Consider the following 18,453-nt stretch of genomic DNA (forward strand, 5'->3'; position numbering starts at 1 on the left):
GTAGTAAGATCACAGCCCCAAGCTAGACCACACAGCCCAGGGTTGCAGTGCCAGGAAGATAAATCCCTGTAACTTTTGGCTGTAAAAATCAGTGGGGGTTGAGGTGGTAGAAAAAACAGCTGAAATTTCAGGTGACTGTGCTTAAAAGGCCCACATGGACTCAGAATGTACACAGACCCACCTTCTCTGAAATTCAGCATCAGGGCAACAGTAGGAAGGGCACCAGTTGCACATATAACTGGAAACTGGGCAAGTGCAGGCCAAACCTCCAGAAGCCAGATAGCAGCATTATTCCCTCTCCAAGTCCCGCCTCCAACCCCCAAAACAGAGCCACAAAGTGGTGAAATAGGTAGCCCTGCGCTGGTGATTACCTAAGGCTCTGCTCCATACAGTGTACAGGTGCCTTTTATACAACGGGCTATACTACTAAGACAGGGAGTCAATACAGTCTACCTAACACATAGAAACAAACACAGGGAGGCTGCCAAGTTGAGGAAACAAAGAAATAAGCCCCAAACGAAAGACTAGAAGAAAATGCAAGAAAAAGAACTAAATGAAATGGAGATAACGAACCTATCAGATGCAGATTTCAAAACAATGGTTATAAAGATGTTCAAAAGACATACTGAGTATTGAAACAACATAAAAAACACTCAGGAAGAAATGAAGGTTACACTAATTGAAATAAAAAAAAATCTTCAGGGAACCAACAGTGGAGACAATGAAGCCAGGATTCAAATCAACAATTTGAACACAAGGAAGAAATAATCATTCAACCAGAAAACAAAGAAAAAATAATAATTTAAAAAAATGAGCATGGTGTAAGAAGCCTTTGGGACATCTCCAAATGTACCAACATCTGAATCATAGGAATGCCAGAAATAGAAGAGGAAGAGTAAGAAATTGAAAACTTATTTAAAAGAATAGTGAAAGAAAACATCCCTAATTTGGTGAAGGAAATAGACATACAAGTCCAAGCAGCACAGTTAGTCCCAAACAAATTGGACCCAAACAGGACCACACCAAGACACATCGTAATTAAAATGCCAATATATAGAGAATCTTAAAACTAGCAAGAGAAAAGTAGACCATTACCTAAAAAGGAGTTCCCATAAGACTATCAGCTGATTTCTCAAAAGAAACCTCACAGGCAAGAAGGGGTAGGAAATAAGATTTCAAAGTCACGAAAGGCAAGGACCTATATCCTAGATTACACTATTCAGGAAAGGTATCATTTAGAATGGAAGAGCAGATAAAGTGCTGCCCAGGTAAGGTAGATTTAAAGGAGTTCATCATTACCAAGCCCTTATTACATGAAATGTTAAAGGGACTTATCTAAGAAATAGAAGGTCAAAAACTATAAACAGAAAAATGACAACAAACTTACAACTATCAACAACTGAACCTAAAAAAAAACAAAAAAAACTAAGTAAACAACTAGAATTGGAACAGAATCACAGAAATGGAGGTCACATGGAGGGTTATCAGTTGGGAAGGGGATGGGGGTAAATGGGGAAAAAGGTGCAGGGATTAAGAGGCAGAATTGGTAGGTACAAAATGGACAGGGGGAGGTTAAGATTAGTACAGAAAATGGAGAAGCCAAAAAACTTATATGCATGACCCACAGACATCAACTAAGGCCGGGGGGACTGCTGGAGGGAATGGGGGTACAAGGCAGAGGGGAACAAAGACAGCAAAAATTGGGACAACTGTAATAGCATAATCAATAAAGTATGTTTAGAAAAAAACACTACAGGAAAATAAGTAAGAGTTCTATATTATAAGCAATTAACTAAGGTAGAAGGAAAAATAAATGAAGAAATAGAAGGAGACTACTGAGTAGAGCAAACTAAATATTCATGGAATAATGGTGTAGGTTGCTTCATATCCTCCCCAATGCCAAAATCTTGCTCTAATGGAGGTCTAGATCTAGCACAGAGTATGTCAGACCTAATCCCCACCACATGACAAACCTTTTATGTCCTCCTTAACATCACATACCTACTTTCAGTCCTCTTTTATGACTGAAATATTTTAGGTAAGAATCTCCCCTCTGCCCCAAGAAGCCAGCACGTTTATTGATGTCTACTTAAGTCCTTCAGGTACTGAAGGCTTCTTGGTCTCACTTCTCATGGGGGAAGGAAGCTCAACCAAGACAATACAGACTGTAGACGTGCCTCCAAGACAGCACCAAGGTCTGTTGGTACAGAATGTTGTAGATCCCCCCACCCTTCAAGTACACTGGGAGTTCACTGTCTGCCTGGAAGAGTTTCTGTTTCTCAGCCACTCAGTTCTGCAAGTGACTCCAGGCAGTTGAGATGAAGGAGTAAATCAATGCCTGGGAAACATTCATGGTCCTCATTTCTGTATCCTCCTCTTTGGCTGGAGTCGTATCGTCTCTCAAGGTCCAAGGACATACAGCCTACGTAAGAATCTTCTATAGATATGTATTACTTTAGTTAACTACTCCTTCTATAAATGCTCTTTCCTTAAAATATATTTTATTGATTAAGCAATTATAGTTGTCTAAATTTTTTCCCCTTTCTTACTCTCCATGCTGCACCCCCTAATGCCTCAGGCAATCTCCAAACCACTGTTCATGTCCACAGGTCACTTGTGTAAGTTGTTTGGCTACTCCATCTGTACTGTACTTTGCATCCCCACAGCTATTCTGTAATTACCTATTTGTATTTCTTAATCCCCTCCCCTCTTCATCCATTCTCTCACATAACACCCCTAACTTAACAACTATCAACAGGTTCTCTGTATCCATGATTCTGTCTGTTTTTGTTTGCTTAGCTTGTTTTTTAGATTCAATTGTTGACATTGGCATTTCATTGTTCATAGTTTTGATCTACTTTTTCTTAAATAAGTCCCTTTATATTTCATATGCTAATGGTTTGGTGATGATGAACTCCTTTAGTTTTTCTTGTCTTGGGTACATTTTATCTGCTCTGTAATTCTAAATGATATCTTTGCTGGGTAGAGCAATCTTGGCTGTAGGTTTCTGCTTTTCATGACTTTGAGTATTTCTTGCCTATCCATTCTAGCATGCAAAGCTTATTTTGAGAAATCAGCTGACAGTCTTGTGGAACTCCCCTGCAGGTAACTAACTGCTTTTCTCTGCTGTTTTTAAGGTTCTCATTTTTAACCTTTGGCATTTTAATTATGATGTGTCTTGAAGTGGGCCTCTTTGCATCCATCTTGTTTAGACTCTCTGCATGTCTTGAACTTGTATATCTATTTACTTCACCAAATTAGTGAAGGTTTCTTCCATTATCTTTTCAAATAGATTTCCAATTTCTTGCTCTTTCTGCTCTTCTTCTGGCACCCCTATGGTGCGAATGTTGGAAAGCTTCATTGTCCCAGAGGCTCCTTATACTATCCTCATTTTTAAAATTCTTTTTTCTTCTTGTTGTTGTTTGTTTTTTGCTACCTTATCATTGATTTGATTCTTGGATCCATCCAATATACCTGTAAATTGTGCTTTATTTCAATTAAAGTATTCTTCATTTCTGACTAATTTTTTTTATGCCATTGAGGTCCTCACTAAGTGCCTAGAGAGTCCTCATAACCAGTGTTTTGAACTCTGCGTCAGATAGTTTGCTTATCTCCATTTTGTTTAGCTCTTTTTCTGGAGTTTTGATGTTCTTTCATCTGTGCCATGTTTCTATGTCTCTTCCTTTTGGCAGCCTCCCTGTGTTTGTTTCTATGTATTAGGCAGAGCTGCTATGCCCCCCCGTCTTGGTAGAGTGGACTAACGTGGTAGGTGTCCTGTGGTCCAGTGGCACAGCCTCCTGTATCACTCAAGCTGGGAACTTGAGGTGTGCCCTCTGTATGGGCTGAGTACACCCCCCTCTTGTGTTTGAGCCTTGGTTGCTCTGGACAGGTCAATGGGAGGGACTTACCCAGGCCAGTCAGCTTCAAAAACTGGCTGTGAGCACTGACCACCAACCTCCACCCTCGATGGAGGATCAGCTGGGCAGGGGCAGGATGGTGGTACTCTGATGTGTCTTGTAGCTGTCCACTGGGTACAAAGGCAGTAGGGTTTTCCAGGTGGTGCAGGCCAAGTTCAGCTCCTACCTGTGTTCTGCCCAGGGCCACCCTACATAAGCTATAAGGCAACTTGACATGGCAACTACTTGAGCTGGGCTCCCAGGTGAAGTCAAGCTGTGAATCTAGGCTGGCTGCTGCTAGTACTGGGCCTGGGGCCACTTAGCAAGAGGTAAGGGCGCTGGGAGCTCACTGAGGCCTGCTGTTGCTTATTTGATTAGGCCTTAGGGGTGTTGTGAAGCATGAGCCAAGACCAGCCACTCACATGGAGTCAAGGTTAACAGTTTGGGTTGCCCCGTAAGTTGGGTGGGACAGAGTCTCAGGGGATCTTCAGGGCAGGGCAAACAGTGTTAGCCAGGTTGATGGAGTCTCAGATATGGCACCTACCTGTTAGTTCTGTGGCTCTGTGGCAGTGGAAGGCTCAGAAAAGGGACAGTGGCCTCTGCCGGGCTTTCTCTCCCTCAGTTCTTGTCTTGATACCGGACACTTGACTTTCTCCTTGTACAGCACAGGTGCCATTCAAACTGCTACCTTGATGCTAGAGCTCAAAGATAATGAGTCTGAATAAGTCTGTGTGTGGGCTGGTTAAGAGGAACTGCTCAGGACACAGAAGTTTATTCCACTGACTCAACCCATGCTGATTTTTGCAGCCAGAAGTTATGGGAAATTATCTTCCTGGAAGTGGAACCTTGGGCTGGAGTGCCTGGTATGGGGCTGGAACTCGTCGCTCTTGAGATATCCCTCCCATAGTTTTATACACCACACGTGGATTTGGGACCAGCCCGTTCGGGGTCTTTGCCCCTCCTACCAGTCTGGATGGAATTGGTTTCTTTAATTCTGTAGTTGTCAGACTTCCATTCAAATCCATTTGTGATGGCTCTGAATGATGGCTGTTCTATAGTTTAGTTTTAGTTTTGATGTGGTTGTGCAGAGAGGTGAGCCATGTGTACTGATGTCACCATCTTGACCTGATGTCCATTTTGTTGTGGCTTTAATATATCCTTTTGTACTTGTGTATAAAGACTAAAACCTGTATTATCATATGCTTTTACAACCACATTAGTGTGGGTGTTTTAAATATCCTTTATAGCGTGTAAGAAAATTTAATCTAATAGCTATACTAAAAAACTCAGAATGTCATCACCAAATTGTTTCTAATAACTTTAAAGCAGAGGAAAGCTGGGAGGGAATTAACATTTATGCAACCAAACTGACTGTTCACTCATTCAGTAAATATTGTTGAGTATCCCCTGTGTGTGCCAAACATTTAGCTGTGGTAGGGAAGAGTAAGAAAGGCATGGTCTGTGGCAAAGCACAGAAATCAAACCCCTTTGGAGAAATACCCAACATACTTGAGAAATCATGTTCTATGTAAGTAAAATTTTCAAATAGCTTGAGATTATACCATAATACCTCTTTATACCATAAATATTTAAATATTTAATTCTAATCATTTATAATTAAATAAACTTTTAAGGCATATTCCCCCCTTCAGTGCAAGTGATGCACCTTAATAAATGTTAGCATTTTTTTAAAAGATTTTATTTATTTTTAGAGAGAGGAAGGGAAGGAGAAAGAGAGGGAGAGAAACATCAATGTGTGGTTGCTTCTCACATGCGACCCCCCACTCCCCCCCACTGGAGACCTGGCCCACAACCCAGGCATGTGCCCTACACTGGGAATCAAACCAGTGACCCTTCAGTTTGCAGGCTGGCACACTATCCACTGAGCCACACCAGCCAGGGTAGCATTTTCCTAATGAGCATGAATTATTATACTCTGCTAAAATGTAGTAATAACTTAAAATATAGAAGGTTCTTTGCAAATATGCCAAATTGCTGGTTTTATAGCTTCACTTTTTTCAAATATCTTATTAAAATTATGAAATGTATCATAGAGATAAAAAGAATATTAACAGACATACCTTTTAAAACCTGATGAGACATTATTAATACCTTTAAAGACTCCTCAACCCCTTTCACACTGAATCTTCCTTCCTCTCAGAGTTAACCACTAACTTGAATTTTTCCTTTAATATATATCTGCTGTTTACAGTTTTATTTTTCCCTCAGATTACTTTTTATATTTTTCATATGTCTGCCAAATTCTACTAAAACATAAATTTGTTAAGATAACAAGAAGCAAGCTCATTAGGGCTGTGCTTTTGTGGAAAATGTGACAGGTTGTAAGGCAAAGTAGTAGAGGTTCTCCTTTGAGTAAGGTCTATGAGTGTTATTTCACCTTCACTGAGGCATCAATTTTGCCTGTTAAAAGCCTTTTGAATATAATTACTGCTATTTAAGATTGTTCCAGATGGTTGGGAATGCCAAGTAGATAACCTTATGAAGTCAGGTGTTATAGAGCTGAGGAATTCACAGCCAAAAGGATCCCAAAGTGACATCAAGAGTCATCAAATATAACCTCTTCACTCCCTATGGCAAAAACGAACCAAAGTTTCCTAGTTAGCAGCAGAGCCAAGGTCAGCATCCAAGTCAATCAGACCAGTGGTTTTCGACTGCAGAACTCCCCAGGGGATATTTGGCAATGTCTGGAGATATTAATATTTTTGTTTGTCTTACTGGGAGAGTGCAATAGAAGGCAGGGATGCTGCTAAATATCTTCCAAGTACAGGACAACTCCTCACAAGAGAGAATTATCAGGTCCAAAATAACAAGCAGTGTCGAGGTTGAGAAACCCTGATTAGAATTACACTTTGCCACATCTAAGTCATCAACATTTTACTTAATATGAGGATTCTGAGAAAAACAGTGTCAAAATAGGTTATTTCCCTTTAGTAAAATCTTCAGGCAGATTTAAGGTCTAATGTATTTGATTTCTTATGAGATGGAATAGGATAAGCAAACAAACAAACAAACGACAGAACTTACTCACCAGGAGCCAAAACCCAAGGGTCTCCTATCATAATCTGGCAGATCTGGAGCAATCTTACAAGCCTGTATGTTCAGGTACTTAAATATGTGGATTTTGCCTTTTATACATATCTAAATAAAGTAACACACAAATTATTACTCATCTGAAATGTGTCCCTTTTTAATCACAATCAGCTTTTTACTTAATATATATTGGAAATAGAAGGCATTTCTATTAAGTACATACAGTAATATTAAAAATCTAATACTCATTTTAACAAATTATTTTATTTGTTATTTTAGGTATTTAAGTATAAATACTGATTTTATTTTGTAGACACTAAGTTTCAGTAACATATAAAATAATTTATGATTACAAAGAGAACATCAAGTAAACTTATCACACTGATTAATTAGGCATAGCCAGGAATTTAAAGCACTGCTCCTACATGGATTATACTAGCAACTTTTTCTTCTTTTTTTAAATTTTATTTCTTTTATTTCTGTATTTATTTGATCATTTTAATTCCACTTTCCCCACCCCACCCTATATTAGCAACTTTTGCTTTTAGAAATTCAACAATCATGTACAATTATGTTTTCAATCCTACTTTCTGCCAGAGAGAAAAGCAGGAAATGTTTAAATGTTAAAGCTATAGATATTTTTGTTGCTACATGTTGACTTATGTCCCAAAAGTCAAAACGTAAATACTTAAAGATTATGAGAACCTTATATAGTGATGAGGTTTACTCATAAAGTTTTAACTGCCATGCAGAGGCTTGTACCATCAATTGATTTCTGAAGAGTAAAAAAGCTACAGCCTAGACCTATTTTTTAGAATTGTATTAATATCTAGAATCTATATGTAACACTACCTTATAAATACTTATTAAATAGATGTATTTCAGTCACTGCTAAACAAATGACCAAACTAAATAAAATAGGAACTTGAGATTTTAGAAAATGAGAAGGTACAAAAATAATGGATGGAAGAAATGTACTAATAATCTTTAGTTTTGAAAGCTAAGTATTTTTATTTGTCTCTAGCAATTACATTGTCTACAATCAAGTTTTATCAGAAAAAAAGTGCACTCATTTAGAAAATAGCTTGAAGGGTTTTTCCCAAGACTGAAAAGTGAGATAGGCTGCAGGTACCTGGTAGTCAGATCTCAGTTTTAATGGGTCTTGGTTCTGTTCCTCAAGGACATTCAAATGTTTATTCATGTGTTTTTATGATAGAGGAGATACAGGAGGCTAGAAAAATCTTTAAGAATCCTACAATTTTTTTAAAATGTCAATTTCATGAAAGGAAAAACCACTTCTGGAAACAGTATCTTGCACTGTTTGTTTGGTCAAGACTTCTAATGAATGCCTAAGTGTGTGAATTTATTATACAAGAACTTAATTTCCAACAAAAAGATAAATGTGTATAACTTAAATTTAAAGTTTCATCCTTTGCCAAAAAAGTTCATAACATACTTCAGATCAATGATGGTTTACCTGTGCAGGAGGAGACTGTAATGGATTGTTATCTAAGGCAATCATCTGTAGGTGCCTTAGGTTCCGATAACAAATGGGGATTGTTGTAATTTTATTGCAGGAGAAGTCTAAACGTATTAAAGGCAATTCTGCCAGCTCTGCAAAGAGATAAAATGGAAATCAACAATTAATATTTCAAAACTAGACAATTTTAACAGAAGCTTCTAGTTAGTGGATTTAACATAAGTATTTACTTCCACTCTTTCTCTTAATAATTAACTGACACAGCAAGGTAGTATCAAATGAGATTTAGATGCTTACAGACAGGAAATCTAATGAAAAGCAAGCTGTTTCACTTCTCACAGCTCGGGTCCTATCTGTCTCCAGTCATCACAGAAGCTAATAAGTTATTCCCTAATGCAATTGAATTGAAAGGCTCTGAACTCAGGGATCCCAGGCAAAATGGAAAGTCAGGATGAGCTGCTAGTTAAAATGGACAATTTAAGTGAAAGTCTACACACTTATTGGCAAGACCTTAGTACCTTCCTACCCAACTCCATCCCCATCCCAGCTCTTGAATGCTGGAAATTAGGAATATACACAACAAGGTAGAAGAAATAAATCATTCTCTGGAGAATCTATACAGTCCAACATAAAAGACCTTCAGATACTGATATGGAGTCCCCCCCTGCCTGAAATAGCCACCTTGCTGCTTTATTACAATTATATAATTTCTATCCAATATGCTTAAAACTTCTAACTGACTCTATACTAACAGTTTACGATCCACAGACATTTATAAAAGCCTCCAACGCGGAAGACGGAAATCAAAACACAGAAACCAATTGAAAAGAGGAACTAAGAAGAAACAGGTAATATATAGGAAACAGAAGAGTTTGAAAAACTGGAACTAATAACTCTAATTTCAGAGTGATAAGATACTGAGTTACTAAAACAAGAAAGATTAAAGAATCACAGAATAATAAGCATTAGGGGAAATGAAAAATATGATGGCAGAAATTAAAAATTCAGGTGAATGGTCAGACTGTATACCACTTGGTAAAAGAAAATGACAAAAAAATAAACAAAAAAGATAAGAAAGTCACAGGATCAATTAAAGTGTTACAACTTCCAACTCATAAAAAATCTAGAAAGAGAGAAGAAAAAAGACAGGAAACCATAACACACACACACACACACACACACACACACACACACAGTGGGGAGGGGTGGTCTACAGTCAGAGGCAGCAGTGGCCAGGCTGTGAGGCCCGTGTGGTCACAGTGACTGTTTGGCTGTCAGGCTGCAGCTATGAAGGGTCCTGTCCAAGATGGGGTGGCTTCAACAGCCACCTCTAGAACCACGAAATCTAAGGCAGAGAGAATGCTTGACCTGCAGGCTTCCTCAAGAATAGAAGGCTAGAACTTTGCCCCAGGAAAATATTATCAAGTTTGCCAAGAAGTAAATGATGCTAATATAAAAAGCTAAATTAAAATGTACAGTATTGGATAAAGAAATTGAAGAGCTCGAATCAAAACCTGTTGCTGGAGGAACTAATGATATTACTAAGTATAATGCAAAAGAAAGATGCATGGAAAGTACCACATACTATACATTTTTTCTTCATTCTCTAGGAAGACAACATGTGTGACTTATAACATGAAATAAAATCACTTCAGATTTCAGTAACATAATGCAGCAGGAAAGGCACGAGACCTTTTTGGCAGAATGCCTCCCATACCTCCTCTATCATTAAAACGCTCGCCTCAAGGAGCAGAACCAAGACCCATTAAAGCTGAGATCTGATTACCAGGAGCCTGCAACCTATCTCACTTTTCACTCCTGGGAAAAACCCTTCAAGGAATTTTATTAATTTCCTTAGAACTAGGAAGTTTAACATGACTATGTATAATCATCTGAAAGGTATTAATGCTCAATTTCAGGTGTATGGGAAAAAGAAAATTTTCTGTAAAATGAAACATCAACCATGGGGAGGTTTTAAATTGGGTGAAAGAAGTCAACTGGAATATGCATATATAATTCCATTTATCTGATATTTTAGAAAAGACAAGCTATAAATATGAAGAACAGATCAATAGTTGCCAGAGGTAAGACCTAAGGGGTGGGTGTAATTATAAAGGGAGGTGTTTGTTTTGAAGTGATAGAATACCTAGGTATCCTGATTGTGGTGGCGGTCGCATAAAAAATGAGTTAAAATTCACAGAACTGCATTATTCCCATTCAAGAAATCAATTTTACTGTATAATTTTAAAAATAAAAAAATATTTAAAAAAGAGAAATGTAGGACAATTGTCCAGAATGGAGAATGTGAATATCTGGTTTGGAAAGAGGCCTACCACGTATCTAGTACACTGAATTACAACAACTCATACTGCCCTGACCACATGTTGCTCAGCAGGTTGAGTGCTGTCTAGCAAAGCAAAAGGTTGCAGGTTTGATTCCTGGTAAGGGAACGTGCCTGAATTGTGGGCCCAGTGCCCCACTGGGGTGCCTGTGAGAGGTAACCAATCTATGTTTCTCTCACACATTGACGTTTCTCTCCCTCTCCTTCCCTTTTTCTGCCCCTCTCTCTAATAAAACAAAACAAAACAAAACAAAACAACAAAAAGCACATCATCATAAATTTCAGAGCAGTAAGAAAAAAGGGAAGATCTTAAAATCTTCTGGAAGAAAAAAAAATGGGTCACAAAAATGGACTGGAATTATGAATAGCACCAAATTTTCTTTTCATTTTTCTTGAAAAATTGAACAAATAAATGATTTTTATCTGTTATAGTTCCAAGGAAGAAAAAGTGGAGCAGGCAGGGCCTTGTGGCCCTCGTGACCCCCCACCCATGGAGGGAGTGGTGGAGGCAGCACATATACGATCAAAGGAGAAAAACACAACAGATTCCTGAGGAATAGCATCAAATTTTCAACCATTAATTTTTAACAATAAAAGCTAAAATTGAAAAAAGACCCAAAAATCCTGAGAATATAATTTTCAACCTAGAATATATAATAAAATTATTCATCAAGAGTGAGCACAGAATAAAGGTATTTCAAGAGAAGTATCAAAAAAATGTTTTCATGCTAGAAGATGCTCTCTAGCAAAATGAGGGAGTAAAGTAAGAAAGAGGAGTTGTCAATAATACCTCAATAAAACTTAAATTTTTTTAAAAAGTAAGAAAGAGAAAGACATGGAGCCCAGGAATAAGAGTATTTAATATAGAACAAAGAAAGTTGGGCAGCAACAACAGCACAAGTAGCCCAGACTGGAAGAGAAGGGAAAAAGGATCAATGAGGGAGGTAATGCAAGGAATATAAAAATGATAGGTAATCTGATTAGTTTGACTAATAAGGCTGCTCAGAAAAAAAAAAGGGAAGAATTAACCATAGGTACTTAAAAAAAACAAGCAAATGAAAAGAAACAGAAAAATTATTAATTCCAGAAAAACAACAAAAACAAGATGTACAAGGAAAAAAGTGAAATCAGAGTACCTTAACTGGCAGTGAACAATATTTGTATAGCTATAATAATGTAAACGATAAATAACAACTTAATCAAAAGTTGTAATAAAATTACACTGGGAAGATGCAAAGAGGGAAGTAGAGGTATGATGATGATAATGTAAGGAAGTTTAATCTTCATTTACTGTTAAAGAAACCTGACATAAAGTGTCAAAAAGTTGATAAATTCAAGAATAACAATGTAAAGCATCATTGTTCATTAGAAATATGTCAACAAATACCAGAAGAAAGTGTCAAAGGAATTGAAAGTAGATGCACTTCTGGTCACTGAAATTGGGGAGGGGGATAGTTGAGGTGCAGGACATGCTCTTATTTATTTTAAGCTTTTTAATATTACCTGCTTTTTGGACGATATATTATTTGAAAAGCATTATAATTAATTTAAAATCAAATGGCAATATAACAAAGGATGCACTATTTTATCTACTGAATTATACTGTTCAATTAATTAACATGAACTTCCACTCTAACTTGTGCAGCTGTTGGAATAAAGCTTCCTGCTATCTCAATTTAACTGAATATGCTGGGATTACAAGATAAACTGATTTTAAAAAACCATCCGAGCCCTGGCTGGGTAGGTCAGTTAGGGCATCATCCCAATATCCCAAGTTGCATGTTAAATCACCGATCAGGACACACAAAAGAAGCAACCAATGAATGCATAAATAAGTAGAACAACAAATTGATGTGTCTGTCTACCCGCCCCATACCCCTTCCTCTCTCTCAAATTAATTTTTTTTTAATTTAAAACTATTTGGTAATTTCACAATTTTCTTGGTAATGCACATTCAAAATATGATACAGGAACATATTAGATGACAAAACTATTAGACTGCAGTGTCATCCGAAACCCCAAATTTTTATTTTCACCAAAACCTCAATGTTTCATTTAACTGATTTCACATCGTCAGTATTATCACATTATAAGACTAAAGATCAACCATAGTAGGTGGGCCCTAAGAAGAAGGGCAACCCAAAATAAAAATCTGGCTTATAAGACCCTGTGTTATGATTTTGGTCAGTTCTGTTGAGGCTTTCATTCACATTCCTGAGGTGACAGAAGGTAGAAGTAGGAAAAAATAAGGAAGGCTCTGAAGATATAAGGTGAAGGGTAACTGAACAAGCCTAGCTGAGAGGAAAGGAATGCAGGAATTAGGGTAGTGTGGTTGCAAGTAAGTGTATTAAAGTGGACTGGAAAAGTCACTTTCTGAGATCTTACTTGGGATCCAAAATGACAAAGCTACACTGCTATGTTAGAACTAAATATCATACTACTGTATGGTATTTAATATCTAGTAAGTATCATACTGAATCAAACTGGTATCAAAATTTGGATTTAACAGTAAAATAAAAGCATCATGATATGTAGTATACAAGAGAAGTCATGTTTTGTCAAAGAACCTAGAGAATCAATGTCATGAAAATACCTTTCAAATATTCCTCATCTTTCTCATATATATTCTGAAATGTCTGCAGATGAGTTTCTATAAGTTGTTTCAAATTAATCTCGAGGACAGGGTAAGGAAGAGTGGGTGGGAGTGTGGATGAAGCATGAGTTGCCATGAGTTGATGACTGCTGTAGCTGGGTGATTAAGTGCTCTCACTTACTTATGAGAAATTTTCCATAATAAAATTAAAGAAATATCTGATCTAATAAAATAATGTTTTTTCTTATTTTCACTTGCTTTTATAGCTTTTTCTTTCATAAATTTCTATTTTTAAAAGATTGCTAATTATACTTAATGTACTTGTTTCATCATTTTTGTCATCCAAATAACAGAGCTTAGAGCCCAAGATGACCAGTCTCATACTATAGTCTCTCACTCTATTCATCACCAATAAATGGTCATTTAGCTTCTATTTGAACATTTTCAGTGAAGGATAAAGTTACCAGGTTCAAATCAAGTCCACTTTTAAGTCAGAGCTAATTGTAGGAATGTTTTTCATTATATGAAACTATCCCCTCATCAAAAATATGTCGTATGTCTCCCAAGTAGTTATGCTTACTAAAACCTCCAGAGACCTGACCCTGAATTATCAATTACATCAGTTGGCAGGGTTTAAAAATATAATCAGTGGTCAATAGTTTTTGGAACCTTTCACTGAAGAGTCTAACTTTTAAAATTCACAATGGAAGGGATAATATTAAATAGATCACTAAATTTCAAACATTGCTGTAACTCTATACATTTTTGTCTTCTGCCTGTAAATCTGAGAGATATTTAAAATAAAAAGTCAAATAATAATATTTGACAATTGACAAATAATAATATTTGTCAATATAATAATATTGACAATTTAATAATATTTGACAAATAATAATATTAACAATTATTTCCCAATTTCTTACCTTCAGGCAAACGTACTAAGTGATTTCTTCTTACATTCAGGTCTCTTAAGGCCTCCAAATTAGCAATTTGAGAAGGTATTGTTTGAATTTCATTGCAGCTTACATCCTATTTTTAAAAGATACAAAGTAAAGAATTATTCAAAAATTCCAAACCAGCATGCTTTAAACTATCTATAAAATGAAGTTGGAGCAAGATAATTATTGATAAACTGAATACTTGCAGTCCCTCCTAGTTGTAAAAACATTATGACTGTGTCCAAGAATAATTCCATAGTTTGTAGTGGCACTGAATTATAAAAATGTACAGACTTTTGACTAATTCTATACATTTCATATATACCTACATTAATTTTATGAGAATTAAAATTAAATGACTTAAGTGGTAGATAGAATGCACAAAATATCAGATCAAATAAAAATGTTGATGAAAAGAAAAATAGGAAAAGTATAAGAACATCTATTTAGGACAATATTTTTATTTTATATTGTTCCAAAGAAGCTAGAAGAAAAAAAATAAGTTATTATAAAATTATTTAAAAGAATATCCTATTTTCAAAATACCAATTAAACTGTTCAAAAATATAATATAAAAATGCATTGAGGATTACTCAAATCATTCTTTTTTTTAAAGATTTTATTTATTTATTTATTTTTAGAGAGGGAAGGGAGGGAGAAAGAGAGAGAGAGAGAGCGAGAGAGAGAGAGAGAGAGAGAGAGAGAGAAACATCAATGTGCAGTTGCTGGGGGCCGTGGCCTGCAACCCAGGCATGTGCCCTGACTGGGAATCGAACCTGAGACACTTTGGTTCGCAGCCCGCACTCAATCCACTGAGCTATGCCAGCCAGGGCTCAAATCATTCTTTATCAAACTGAAAGTGAGGAGAAAATAATAATGTATAGATAACTCAAAAAGATAGGGAAAAAATAGAAACTATTTTATTAGCATCTGATCTAACTGATTCCAAGACACATTAGACAGGCATTCTGGTATCTTGGTAATAGTCTGACTTTGATTCCACTAGTTCTGAAAAGAGACTGACTTTAGGTTCCAACCCTGGTATGTCTAGGATTACATAATTCTGAGACTACTCAGAATGACTTGTAAACCTATGTGCAGCAGCAGGAAGCTGCCTAGGTCATTAAAAGTGTCAAAATGTCATATTAATACTTAAAATTCCTTCAATATAGAAGTAAAAAGAAAATATTAATAGACTTACTATTAGAGAAGATAACTTATCAAAAAAATTCAATAAGCTTTAAACATAGTTTTTAAAATTTCCCAAAATATTATTAGAGAAAATAATCCTGTTGTTATTTTTTCTCCCAATAACTAAAAGTAGAATCAACAGCTAGACTTCTTAGTCTAACACTCTAGGCATCAAAGTTAAAAGAGCTCTTCTAAAAGAAATTAAAGGGTAGGAAATTCACTGCTGGTGGGAATGTAAACTGGTACAGCTGCTATGAAAAACAGTACGCTGGTCCCTCAAAAAACTAAGAACAGATTTACCATATGACCCAGCAATCCCTCTCCTGGGTATCTACGTGAAAACCTCAAAAACATGTATTTGTGAAGATACATGCACCCCATGTTCACTGCAGCATTGCTTAAGGTGACCAAGAAATGGAGACAAAGTGTCCTTATTAGATGATTACATACATATTTTTTACCATATGAAATAGTATATATGGAATACTACTACTCAGCCATGAGAAGAGATGAAACACTGCCATTTGTGGCAACATGGGTGGACCTTAATTATATTATGCTAAGTAAAATAAGTGAGAAAAAGCTAAGAACCATATGATTTCACTCATATGTGGAAACTCACAGACACAGACAGACAACTGTATGATGGTTACCAGAGGGAAAGGGATGAAGGGGGTAGTAAAGTGTAAAGGGGACCAAATTTACGGTGACAGAAGATGATTTGACTTTGGGTGGTGGGCACACAATGCAATATACAGGTAATGTATCATAGAAATGTGCATTTGAAACCTATATGACCCAATTGATCAATGTCACCCTAATAAATTAAACAAAAAAGAAACAAAAGAAATCCCAAGTAAACAACCTAACATTAAATCTTAAAGCACTAGAAAAAGAACAAAAGCAACCCAAAGCCAGCAAAAGAAAGGAAATAATAAAAATTAAAGCAGAACTGAATGAAATGGAGAACAAAAGTGCTATTCAAAAAATACAACAAAGAGCTGGTTCTTTAGAAAGATTATAAAATTGACAAACCCCTGGCTAGCTATACTCACTAAGGGAAAAAACAGAGAAAGACTCACAAACAAAATCAGAAATGAAAGAGAAGTTACCACAAACACCACAGATATACAAAGATTATACTAGAATCTTTTGCAATATGAAAGATGGTGTGCTACCAAATTCAATAACCTAGAAAAAGATGCGTAAGTTCCTAGAAATATATAACCTTCCTAGATTGAATCATGAAAAATCTGAAAATCTGAATAGACCAATAAACAGTGAGAAAATTGAAACCACCATCAAAAACCTCCTAACAAATAAAAGTCCAAGACTGTTAGGTTTCACTACTAAATTCTAACAAACATTCAAACAAGGTTTACTATCTATTCTATTCAAATTCTTCTAAAAAATTGAAGAGGCAGTACTTCCTAACACATTTTTATGAGGTCAACATAATTGTGATACTAAAACCTGGCAAGGATAACACACAAAAAGAAAACTACAAGCCCTGGCTGGTGTAGCTCAGTGGATCGAGCGCAGGCTGAGAACCAAAGTGTCGCAGGTTCGATTCCCAGTCAAGGTATATGCTTGGGTTGCAGGCCATGACCCCCAGCAACCGCACATTGATGTTTCTCTCTCCCTCCCTCCCTCCCTATAAACAAACAAACAAACAAACAAACAAAACCTTTAAAAAGAGAGATTAAAAAAAAAAAAAAGAAAACTACAGACCAGTATCTCTGATGAATACCGATGCAAAAGACCTAAACAAAACACCAGCAAATCGAATATAATACCACATTAAAAAAATAATACATCATGGCCAAGTGGATTCATTCCAGAGGCACCAGATGGTTCAACATATGCAAACTGATCAATGTGATGTATCACATTGACAAAAGAAAGTATAAAAATGATATGACCTTTTCAATAGATGCAGAAAAAAGCATGTTGATAAGATACAACATCCACTTATGATTAGAACACTCAATAAAATGGGTACAGAAGGAAAGTACCTCAACATAATAAAGTCCATATATGACAAACCCTCAGCCATTATCATACTCAATGCTGAAAAACTGAATGCTTTTCCTCTAAAATTAGGAACAAGACAAGAATGCCCACTCTCACTACTCTTATTCAATGCAGTTTTGAAAGTCCTAGTCAGAGCAATTAGCCAAGAGAAAGAAATAAAAGGCATCCAAATTGGGAATGAAGAAGAAAAAGTGTCACTTTTTGCAGATGATATGATTCTGTATATAGAAAACCTTAAAGACTCCACTAAAAAACTATTAGAAACAACAGATATAATAAAATTTCAGCATATAAAATCAATGTACAAAAATCTACTTCCTTCTTGCCCTGGCTGGTGTAGCTCAGTGGGCTGAGTGCTACCCTGGAACCCAGAGGTTCAATTCCCAGTCAGGGAACCTGCCTGGGCTGCGGGCCAGGTCCTCTGTTGGGGGCACAGGAGAGGTGGCCAATTGATGATGTTTCTCTCTCTTTTTCACTCCCTTCCCCCCTCTCTCAAGTATAAATTTTTAAAATCTTTAAAAAATTATTTCATTCAAAATAATCCACTACTTCCCAATGAAACTTCAGGGAAAAAAAAAAACAGGAAAAAAAAAGCCTCCGCAATTCCTTTGCAAATGCAACCAAAAGAATAAAATATCTAGCAATAAACTTAACAAAGAAACAATATTCAATAAGCTTCAAACATTATTTTTAAAATTTTTTCTACCAATTAATAACTGAAGTAGAATCAGAGGCTGGACTCCTAGTTGAATGCTCTAGACACCAAAGGTAAAGGGTTCAAAAAGAAATGAAAAGGGTAGGAAAATTGAGCCTGAGCCAGAAGGTAATAGCAATCTATAATATTTCTCTCAGTAAATATATATGTTGAAATAGCAGTTTACTTTCTCTATAAAATTAATAAAGATACTGCAGAAAGAGACCGTGAAGTG

The 18,453-nt window shown here is 36.3% G+C and overlaps 1 protein-coding gene and 1 pseudogene across 6 annotated transcripts in view; both read right to left on the bottom strand.

Moving 5' to 3' along the window:
* The window catches only part of LRCH3 (leucine rich repeats and calponin homology domain containing 3), a 141,490-nt gene that overhangs the window by 64,941 nt on the left and 58,096 nt on the right, over positions 1–18,453 (bottom strand). For all 6 annotated transcript variants that reach the window (XM_045851129.1, XM_045851132.1, XM_045851128.1 and 3 more), the window contains exons 4-6: positions 14,285–14,390; positions 8,425–8,561; positions 6,946–7,055 (exon numbers count right to left, since the gene is read on the bottom strand). In XM_045851129.1, coding sequence (XP_045707085.1) covers positions 6,946–7,055; positions 8,425–8,561; positions 14,285–14,390 — 353 coding nt within the window. The remainder of the gene's footprint in view (positions 1–6,945; positions 7,056–8,424; positions 8,562–14,284; positions 14,391–18,453) is intronic.
* Positions 2,123–2,362, bottom strand: LOC123826877 (annotated as a pseudogene).

This window comes from Phyllostomus hastatus, unplaced genomic scaffold (assembly GCF_019186645.2).
Source record: "Phyllostomus hastatus isolate PE091 unplaced genomic scaffold, TTU_PhHast_1.1 phas_contig_86, whole genome shotgun sequence".
NCBI lineage: Eukaryota > Metazoa > Chordata > Mammalia > Chiroptera > Phyllostomidae > Phyllostomus > Phyllostomus hastatus.